Source organism: Ruditapes philippinarum, unplaced genomic scaffold (genome assembly GCF_026571515.1).
Source record: "Ruditapes philippinarum isolate M1 unplaced genomic scaffold, ASM2657151v2 ctg7672_1_1_1_1, whole genome shotgun sequence".
NCBI classification, from domain to species: domain Eukaryota; kingdom Metazoa; phylum Mollusca; class Bivalvia; order Venerida; family Veneridae; genus Ruditapes; species Ruditapes philippinarum.
Window position 1 is genome coordinate 9,845 of NW_026854338.1, and position 11,059 is coordinate 20,903.

The window sequence follows — 11,059 nt, forward strand, 5'->3', positions numbered from 1 at the left end:
AATTTAGCGGGGGATTTATATAGTTGCTAGACAGATTTAAATGATTTTGAGTTTGATTTTTGGGGTAATTTTCCCGAAATATTTTTGCTGTAAAAACAATTTCCCTTTACCCTGGGCAAAATTTTTTTGAACTAAATGGGGTTAAAAGTTTTTGTGTTAAGAAACTGAAAAAAAATTTTTTAAAGAAAAAATTTTTTTGATCCCCATTTTTCCCTTTTTTTTCAATGAAAAAAAAGATTTAACAAAAACATTTATTTTTTTATTTTTTGAACAAATAATTTATTGTATGATTTAAATTAAATATGAAATTTGTTTAGACGGTTTTGGGTCATAAGGGAAATTATCTTTATCTAGATATGAGACATAAAACTTTGTTATGAAAGAAATACAATAAACAAATTAAAAAAATAAAACATGATAACATCGGTTATGAGAGATATTAAACCCCCTCCTTTTTTGTAAAATGTTTTGCATATAAGCTATTTTACATTTTATAGGGATTTTCGAAAAATCTGTGATTTGGTGTTTTGGGATTTTTCACTGTGCCTTTACGTGCCCTTAATGATGGGTTGCAATCTGTAAAAGCGAAAGCTGAGAGGGACATTGCTGATTTTGTTGTGGATGAAGATTAAAAGAAAACCCTCCTGTGAAAAATCAAATAGCGATAAACTGACACAAATTTACTTTTAATAGACGAGACCCTGTCAAATTCATTTTATTTCGTCTTGTTCCAAAGCATTTTTCTTTTGTAAAAAAACCCCCAATAAACCTTGTTAACGAGAACATTTTAAAGTGCACTGTCTGCTTTAGCTCAAATTGATGCTTTTCTTGTTGTCACAAGATCTCAAACGAACAAATCACAGAATTAAGCAAATTAGGAAAAGACTTATAAACATCTTATTCTATGAAGACTATCATCACACATATATCATTTATAAATACATATTTATTTACTTATTTATTTATTTATTAGTTATTAATATGGTTTAAGACCATAGAGTATTTATTGCAAAGGATATAATTTTTTGGAGGCATTATGCAAAATAGATTAAACAGTAAGTTAAAAGAATTATTTAATATTTTATTGATTTACTCATTCACCTTGATTGAATTATTATTTAAGTTGTTCATTTGAAAATCAAAGTGAAAGATTGTCATATTAAAAATAATTATAATAATAACCTGAGAAAGCACTCTAAAGCCCATTTTGTTATAAATATTGGACATGTGATGTGTCTGCAATGTGAAAATTTGCACACTAGAGATCATTATGTCATCTGGTTTCTGTGTATTCCAAGACAAGAGAGTGTTAGAAATTGTTGCCGGCCGATTTGAATATTGGAAAAGCCTGATCATGTGCGATACAGTAAATGTCCATCTGTGCAACAGATTTTTAAAAGTTTCTTTTTTCTTTAACGCTTTTTCTTTATTTTTGATTTCATGTTTTAGTTTAAACAAATTACTCATTTGTCAATTACCTAAACCATTATTTGCCCATTTGCTTTTTGATAATTAAAACAGCTATTGGTAATTTGTATGGACGTCTTATACCTTTTTTGTCTACGTTTTGGTATTTCAATGACAAATTATTGCATTATAAGTGCTACTTTCTTCAGGTGATAAGGATCTAACATGTCAAAAAACCATTAATTAAAGGTTATAAAACTCATGTTTGCCTTTTCTAAAGAAGAAACAATTTAATCCTTTCTAGGACAAAATGTGCTTTAATTAAAGCATAGGTTATTATTTTCTTGGCATGTAACAAACTTTGTTTCAATGCCATTCTTGGTTATTTGCCACCTTTTGATATAATACAGTATGATATTTGAAAACATCTTGGAATTCGGTAAACCAATTGTTGTTTGGACTTTATTGATTAAAAGATTTTTGCTTCAGACATCTTTGATTTATTAATTGGTAAAAAAACATCTTACAGGCCGTTTGACAGACGTCCAAAGCCTCTTTTGATGGGTTTCCAATATTGGATCTAATATCAACTATTTAATAATGTTTTGCACTAAATTTGTACAAATATCGAAGTGGAAATAACATAATCCTGATATATGTATATAACTGTTGTAATACATCGGCAAAACTATATTGAATATTTACATTAAAATAATCAATGTTTCTTCAAATGGCTTTTTTCTTATATTTTTTTTTCACAAAACATATTGGAAGGTTCAGAAGATTGATCTATATATACACGTTTAAAAACTTTTATTAGTTATTACTGATAAATATGAAACTACATGTATGTAGATTTCATCCTAACACAGTCATCATGGACTCAATTAAACAATTACTTAGACAGATGCCGCTTGTGGTTTAGAGATTGCCTTTAAAGCTTGTGGCGTAAGGGTTGCTTCCACCGATTATTCAAGCGTGATAAACAGAACAGATACGACTAAATGGGGACGAATAACTGGAACCTAAGCAATTATTAGCTCTGCAGATGAGGTGTTGTTGACCCTAGTGCTGCTTTGCAGTTTGTAAGTTTAAAGGTTAGCCGAAATATTTTTTCGTGTTTAGGCGCCATATGACCTTAACCGTGTTTGGTGCCGTAAATCCAACCAACTAAAAAACAAAAGAAAAATTGAATGTAATAAGGTAACGGTTATGTAAGTTGAGAATTGCAGTAAGTATTCTATTTGCTTTTACTCGCCGTATACAAAGTCAAAGAGCTAAATTCATTTCAACTTAGTTACAGTTATGTTATCATATTTCCATAGCGAGATGTTCTGATATAATTAGCAAGAATACTAAATATTATAGAAACATTTTTTTTTAAACTTTCAAGCTGTTCATAGTTTCTTTCAATTTCAACAATAACTTAAAATGTAGAAAAATTCAGCACAAATGGCCTTGTCTCATATTTGAAATATTATTAATAGTTAGTATGTCAAAATGATAAAACATTGTGCATAGAGGTTTATTCTTTATTCTTGAATAATACTCGAGCGATGATTATTTGTGTGGCTTTCTGGTCAAACCCATATAATAAATATTCCGTGTTGCTGGTGTTCTTCCAATATTGTGAGATTACGTTGACAAGAATTAATACTGAATCTGTCACAAAAGGTTAAAATTCCTCTGAAGGCAAGTGTTTATGGTGACAAGGACAAGACAGTCTTCCTTTCTGTCAGACGGTAAATCTTTTGAATCATTGTCATAGCAGATGAATATAAATCTAATGAGTCAGAAGATTTTTTATATACAGTATTTCACATATGTTGTTATAATTTACTATCCTGTTTTATTATAAATTGATATATTTTGAATTTGTATATTTATTTTCGTGTACAGCTACATATCATACTAATAGGTTTGGAATTATAAATTGCAAAATCGGTTCAAATGCTGTTACATTGCATTGATTATAAAATGATCATATCGGAACTATTTTTTTTTTGTATACAGTTGCATCATAAATGATCAATCTAAATCTAGTCATAAGAAATATTAAAATCTGAAAGTCCTTATAGAACACCTTTAATTTCTTTTGTATAGATAATCTCAAATAAAGGAGCATGTACTTATCATTGCAATAATAGCATTACTAGAATTAAAGCATCATGCCTCCAATTTACATGAAAATTAGCATGAATCATGCTAATTATCATGAGAATTTGAAAATGTATTTAACAGTATAATATTGTAAAGTTACCAAAAGAATGAAATGAGCACATTATCAATTGCACTTACAACCCACGTAAATAGCCATAAAGAGGTCAAAATATGCAACAAGAGCAATCAGTAATCACATGTGTCGCCTCATGATGGCCAATTTCATGTTGAGACAAATTTTGTGACAGACGGACAGACAGACGGACAGTGCACAACTAGACTTGGTACTGATCATTCCTGTAAAGTTTGGATAAAATTGCACCAGTAGTTTATGAGGAGTAGTCCGGACAAGCTTTTGCGTATCTGGCAACACACAGAAAAAAACACATTTTTATCAAAGGGCCATAACTCAAACCAAAATTCATTCAACCGGAAAACCCGTGCAAATATGCGCAAGGACTTGAGCTACAGATCAATCCTGTAAAGTTTCATTGAAATTGCATTAGTGGTATAAGAGAAGTAGTCCGGACAAACTTTAAAATTAAAAATTATTAAAGGGCCATAACTCTGACAAAAATCATTGAACCGGAAAATGCTGACAATATGCACAACTAGACTTGGTACTGATCATTTCTGTAAAGTTTGGATGAAATTGCACCAGTAGTTTATGAGGTGTAGTCCAGACAAGTTTTGTGACGGACAGACGGACAGACATACAGACAGACAGACGGACAGACAGACGACGGAGAAGTGATCCCTATATGTCGCCACTACTCCGTAGAGTATAAAAATATACTAATAAATACTGAAAAATCGGTCATTAATCGCACTTAAGATGTAAATTATTACTAGAATTTTTTTACTTTTTCCAAAATCTTTGTACATTTTTCTCGAGTTTGGTTTTCTCGAGATATTTTTGCTCATCTGGAGGCTTGCAGTTTTAAAAGATATCATATAAACTCTGGTTCGGAACAAAATATTTTAAGTTAATGCAAAATAGTATTCATTCTATATGAACATTTTGTAAATGTAAATGTTGTCTGTTTGTTTGCTTTTTCCATACACAGGTCCTTATAGAACATCTTTTATTTCTTTTGTACAGATAATATCAAATAAAGGAGCATGTACTGTGGGCCCACACAGTGTTTGGATGGAATATACTGCTTGATGGTGACCTTAAAATGAGACAGAAGTCATAACCTTATAAAATGTATATAAATATATTCATATACATATTATAAGGTTATGACTTAAATCTCATTTTAAGGTCGCCATCAAGCAGTATATACCATCCATATATTTATATACATATTATAAGGCTATGACTTAAATCTCATTTTAAGGTCGCCATGAAGCAGTATATACCATCCATATATTTATATACATATTATAAGGTTATGACTTAAATCTCATTTTAAGGTCGCCATCAAGCATTATAAACCATCCATATATTTATATACATATTATAAGGTTGTAACTTAAATCGCATTTTAATGTCGCCATCAAGCAGTATATACCATCCATATATTTATTTACATATAATAAGGTCGTAACTTAAATCTCATTTTTAGGTCACATCAAGCAGTATATACCATCCATATATTTATATACATATTATAAGGTTATGACTTAAATCTCATTTTAAGGTCGCCATGAAGCAGTATATACCATCCATATATTTATATACATATTATAAGGTTATGACTTAAAACTCATTTTAATGTCACCATCAAGCAGTATATACCATCCATATATTTATATACATATTATAAGGTTATGACTTAAATCTCATTTTAATGTCACCATCAAGCAGTATAAACCATCCATATATTTATATACATATTATAAGGTTATGACTTAAATCTCATTTTAAGGTCGCCATCAAGCAGTTTATACCATCCATATATTTATATACATATTATAAGGTTATGACTTAAATCTCATTTTAAGTCGCCATCAAGCAGTATATACCATCCATATATTTATATACATATTATAAGGTTATGACTTAAATCTCATTTTAAGGTCGCCATCAAGCAGTATAAGCCATCCATATATTTATATACATATTATAAGGTTGTAACTTAAATCTCATTGTAAGGTCACCATCAAGCAGTATATACCATGCACACACTGTGTGGGCCCCCCTGTGATAAGGACAAAACGAAAACTTTTGTTATTATAACTTGTACACATTTACGCTTGGATGGGCATAATAAAACTTGTTAAGGAAGAATAGGTTTTAAGTGTATATTCAATATTATGCGTCGTGTTTTAGTATCGTATATATTAAAAGTGTAGCTGTACTGTCTTTGAAATACTCTCTCTCTCTCTCTCTCCCTCTCTCTCTCTCCCTCTCTCTCCCTCTCTCTCTCTGTTGAAAAAGCTCTCGAAACTTGTTCTTACATTAGACTGTATTACTTTCATTTTTGTGAAGCCGTCGAGTGCCAAGTTTATTCAGTGTTTGATTGATATTTATTACACCTCGTGTTGTCATTTTCAGTCTCTCCGTAATAAAATTGTAAACGAATCTGTTAAAGTAGTAAAGAAACATAACATACTAGCGAGTATACTATCATTCAAGAATGTTGAAGTTTTGGAAAGCAGTAGCAGTACCTCCTTTACTTAATTATCTAGAACGAAATTTGTTTTTTCAGATTCATAGGATTAGGAAGATAAAATGGTCATATTATGTTATTAATAAGCAAAATCGAAATTTAGTTGATAAGAGTGTACCGAATGTTAAAGTGTTTATCTACTGGTTTAAAAGGTTAGCATGTTTATTTGACACATTGTTAATTCTGAGTAATGTGATGAATTTTAGAATTTAGAATGTTAAAATTTTTGTTAGAGTTCATGAAAGAATTTTGTTTATCATGTTCTTTATTTGTAAGTAACATTGACATGGTTTAGGTCATGAGGTGATTTGCCAGTATTACTTGAGGAGTAAGGTGTCCCTTTATGCATTACTTCAGGAACGAGCAAAGATTAACACGTAGTAGTACAAGTCTTTATGTTTTAAAGATTTTATTATGCTACCTTTTCTCATAATAGATTTTGTTGGTCGGGAAAATTTAATACGTTAAGCAAAGGTTTTATTTTGAACATATCTTACATAATTATATAAGAAAAGTATCACTTTTAGCACACCTCGAAACTCATGGAACAAGGTGGATATAAAGAGAAATGAAGTTAGATTGTGCCACAAGATATCATAAAAATATATACTCTTTGAGGCCAAATTTGAGAAATTCTCTGCAGATTCTATTGGAATGTTCCATTTTGTAAATCAGGGATTGCATGATGGAATGTTCTGTTTCAGCTAATGAAGCCATCTCTATAAACGGCTGGAGTGCAGATAATCCTTTCAGACCAATGTTTATATCCAGTCCTGAAAAGATAAGTTATATGTTCTGAGTATAACATAATAGAGAAAAACTGAATCCCTAAAGAAAGTCCAACACGACAAAATTAAAATTGTTGTCCCCTAGCACCGGCTTAAGCATAATTCAACATTTAACACGAAAATTGTGAAAATTTGAATTTAGAAACATCCGCAGATGTGTTCATACGGCGGTTATCATAGAACCTTCAATGTGACACAGTAGTGCCATTCCATAAAAAGCGGCGTATGGTCCTCAAGTAAAAGTGTGCGAGTGCCCCGAGAAAACAATGGGATAAACTAAATGAAATGAAATTTTGACAGGGGATATGAGGTTATCATAGACAAGACGTCAAAAGACTTTAACAAGAAGTATCTTAAAAAAGATACTCGACCGAAGTCAAACTTGTTAACTTGCATAGGATAAGCTACTACTAACCATGCTAACCGCAAACAGAACATTTTATTCGTCCTCAATAGTTTTATTTCAGTTCATTTTTACCCGCATGTTTTTTCCCCATTAAGTGCCATCTTAGATTTAAACAATATTATTGACATTATTTGAGTTCATGAAAATGAAATTTGATTTGAATAGGAATTTATAATAAAACAAAGATTTAGTAGATACCACGAAGAAATTTTGCAACTGTAAATTAGTCGAAAGTTCGTTTCAATCGTCTTATGCCCGATTCGAGAAGAGAATTTAATGACTATAACAGCTTAGAAGAGAAACACAATCGAATGCAAAGTATCAAAAAGGCGATATGTCATATTGAATTTAATATATTTATTGAAAAGCTGTTAGAAACATCTAGAAAATATCATTATTGTGTTTTATATTTATTCTGACTTATATCTTTTTCTAACACTTCTTGACATCGCGCAATCGAGCAGACCTCTATTTATAACGGAAGCTCTTCTAAAGTGTCAATCGAACAGACTATTAGTGTTAAAATGACCAATGAAAATTCTGCATATATTCAATTCTTTACTGTTTAATTTTAGCGGAAGTCAAGGTGAAATCAGACGGCCTTTGGCCGAAAAAGCAGGCAACATATTCTAAGGGTTATTATACATATTCAAATAGGAATACTGGAACCACCCAAGTTGAAAAGGGCCAAACAGAAGAAAAGTACCACATAACATGTATACACAACAATAGTACTTTCAAGACCTTACTAAGTTTTTTATTAAAATCAAATACAGTCTAATGTACGTGTGTTTTATGCATTTTTACACAATTCTTGGGACCCAAGACAAGACAAACATCTTGTATAGTTATCTTCTCATAAAAGGGCATTATATCTAACTTGAATAGTATGAAATTGTCACGAATAAACATGAAATCAAACAATCAAGGCTTGAATGATATTTTGGCATAGAATATTAATGTGAAAAATGTATTTCCGGAGTTTGGAATTTAATCAAATTTAGATGCATGAAAAATGACTTAATTGATACAAAGTCAATGCATAAGGGAATAAAAAAAATTTGAAGCCTTTTAGATTCTCTAGTCTCTAGTTTTTGGAATAAAATTTTCAGTTAAACAGTTAAATATGAAATATATTGGATTAGAAATATAATGGATTACAAATGTTGCTACAAAAAGAGAATTGTTCATCATTATTCGCATTATTATATACTTTAAAAATTCTACATAAGGGCTAAAGATAGAATGTTTTGTTACCTGTATTAAAATTATATGACCTGGACGCTTCACCCTCGGTAATAACAAAAAGATCACAGTCTTCAATGTATGCAACATTTTCCATTCTTTGTGATAACTTGATCTCGTACAATCTCGGACTGAACTTCATGTTGTTAAGGCAATACGAGTCACTGATACTTGTTTCACTTGACCTTTTATATGTGTTGAAACATTTCAAAAATATATTCCTCATCATCTGGAGAGAAATGATGTTAAAATTGAGGAGGGGAAAGATAAAGTTTGGTACTAAATATAACAGGGCATTAAAGCATATCACAACACATTGAAGCTGTCTAATATTTCTTATTACTTATAATGTACGTGGTGGACATTTTGGTAATATATAGTAGTGAAACATAAACAAAAGATACTCACTGATTTATCTAATACTGTTTTCAATGCCCTGACGACATTCGAGTTACATTTATTTACAGCCAGAGCCATATATCTACACTTAGAATTTCCAAATATCTTCAAAGTGAAATTAGAGCTGTTATTCTCTTCAAATGCTGTCGGCACATATGCAGATAGATCAAAGGATAGATTATGTATTCGCTTCTCCGGTCTAGGAACTAAAGTTTCATTGTTTTTCTCAACTGTAGCGACAGCTCCAAGTATTCCACAAGAATGAATGACACATTCATCACTGAGTCCTAACGTATGTGTAGCTACACCTACAGAACCATCACAACATATAACCAGCTTGCGACCTGAGATTTTGTCTACAGTGTCTCTTATATCCCGTGAAAACTGTCAATAAGAAAAAAACAGAAACAATAAGATTTGCTATTTTTCTTCATAAAACGTAAGTCTTATTTAAAGAAATATATTTATCTGATCTGATGGGATATCAAGACTATATGATATCTACGTAAATTTAAAGTTGATGTGACATTAGTAAGGAATTCATATATCAGGAAATATGATATATGCTACTGTGTCAAAGATAGTTGTCTCTTATGTTTCAATTTCTATTAATAGATATAAATATGTATAATATTTGCTATTTTGTTATTTTATTTACAATCACATTACTCCCTACCATTTTGCAGTAAGGAAATATAAATTATGTAATCTGATTTATTATAATATTTATATATATATATAATCAAAACATACAAAATGTCATTTTGTTGCACTTGTACATCGATATGTCATGGTATCAGTTGAATTATCAAACAGTAAACGTCAGCCCATAATTCAGTTACTCTGTTCATAATTTACATTAACCATGTATGCACTTGATATTTTACAAGTGTATTTTAATTCAATATATTTGACAGTATTATCTTGAAAGGGAAATATATGTTGCCTTGAATTTTTGAACATATGTCCCAAATTTTAATTTCAACAATCTAGCACGTTTTACTAAAATATAATTATAATAGTTAATATCTTACCTTAGTTCCGAAGTTTATTTCAGTTCCCATTGAATACAACGGCAAAGTATGTATTATATATTCCAAGTAAATACCAACACGTGTATAGAAACATCCTTTATGCCACAGACCTTCTAAATTATCAAAATCTACTCCATAACTCCGGAGAAAAGATACTTGAGCTGGTTGCAAAGCAATTTGATAAGTCCGCCTTTCAACATTAGATTTACTTTGTTCTTCGTATAGCACCAATTTCTGTACTCGTTTACAATGAACGGATATAAGGGCGGAAGTCAAACCTATGGGACCTGCCCCTATAATTATAACTGTCAATTGTGCATTATTCCTACGGATTTTGTTTAAGATAGTTTTGGTTCCTACGAATACTGCCACGGCTGAGAATGTTATAACAAAATACAAGGTAACGTGTACATAATTCACATGCAATATCCGTGTAATTTCATCTTCGGTGCATTTCATACTTATGTCTCCTAAAGTGTGGTTTGTATAAAATTCAAATTGAATTTCTTTGTGCTCTGTATGAAAAACTATTTTTACTATCCAATTTCAGACATAGACCAAATTCAGATGATGTTATTTTTTTTTACCTTATAAACTTGTGATAACAAATAAAAAGTGGTTGAAATCCATTGAATTTAATGTATTTAGAATATACGGATAATTCTTTGGTTTCCAAGTCGAAATGTCAATTGGTATACATCCTGAAATACAAGGAGATCATCAATTTTAATGTTTTATAAAAATACTTTAAAAGGTCTCAAACTTGACATGGTCATTCAACAACAACAATAAATATAGATAGGATCTATCAATGTCATATCTATATAAATATAGTGCTACGTCTAATGGCAACTTTTATCGATCAAGCATAAATTGTTTTAAACAATGTATGAAATTAACAATTGTTATAATATCCAAAATAAAGATAGCCTTATTTGAAAAATAACAATTTGTTTTGTAGGAATGAATCCTGTTTACAATAACATTTGTTCACTTTTCATA

The 11,059-nt window shown here is 30.4% G+C and overlaps 1 protein-coding gene across 1 annotated transcript; it reads right to left on the minus strand.

Annotated features, from left to right (window-relative positions):
- Window positions 1-6,612: 6,612 nt before the first annotated feature.
- LOC132739855 (uncharacterized) lies at window positions 6,613-10,772 on the minus strand. Its single transcript, XM_060727665.1, has 4 exons — window positions 10,058-10,772; window positions 9,033-9,407; window positions 8,637-8,853; window positions 6,613-6,958 (listed from the first exon to the last, which is right to left on the minus strand). Exons 1-4 carry the CDS (start codon window positions 10,514-10,516, stop codon window positions 6,780-6,782), a joined length of 1,230 nt encoding a protein of 409 aa, XP_060583648.1. The 5' UTR covers window positions 10,517-10,772; the 3' UTR covers window positions 6,613-6,779.
- Between the last annotated feature and the right edge of the window lie 287 nt (window positions 10,773-11,059).

Bases quoted from the DNA above. Each gene is read 5' to 3' on its own strand.
- LOC132739855 (XM_060727665.1), bottom strand. From the start codon at position 10,516: ATGAAATGCACCGAAGATGAAATTACACGGATATTGCATGTGAATTAT. The intron at 8,854-9,032 runs GTGAGTATCTTT...ATTTCTCTCCAG, and splicing joins AAACAGTATTAGATAAATCA to ATGATGAGGAATATATTTTT. The intron at 6,959-8,636 runs GTAACAAAACAT...TTATCTTTTCAG, and splicing joins GTCATATAATTTTAATACAG to GACTGGATATAAACATTGGT.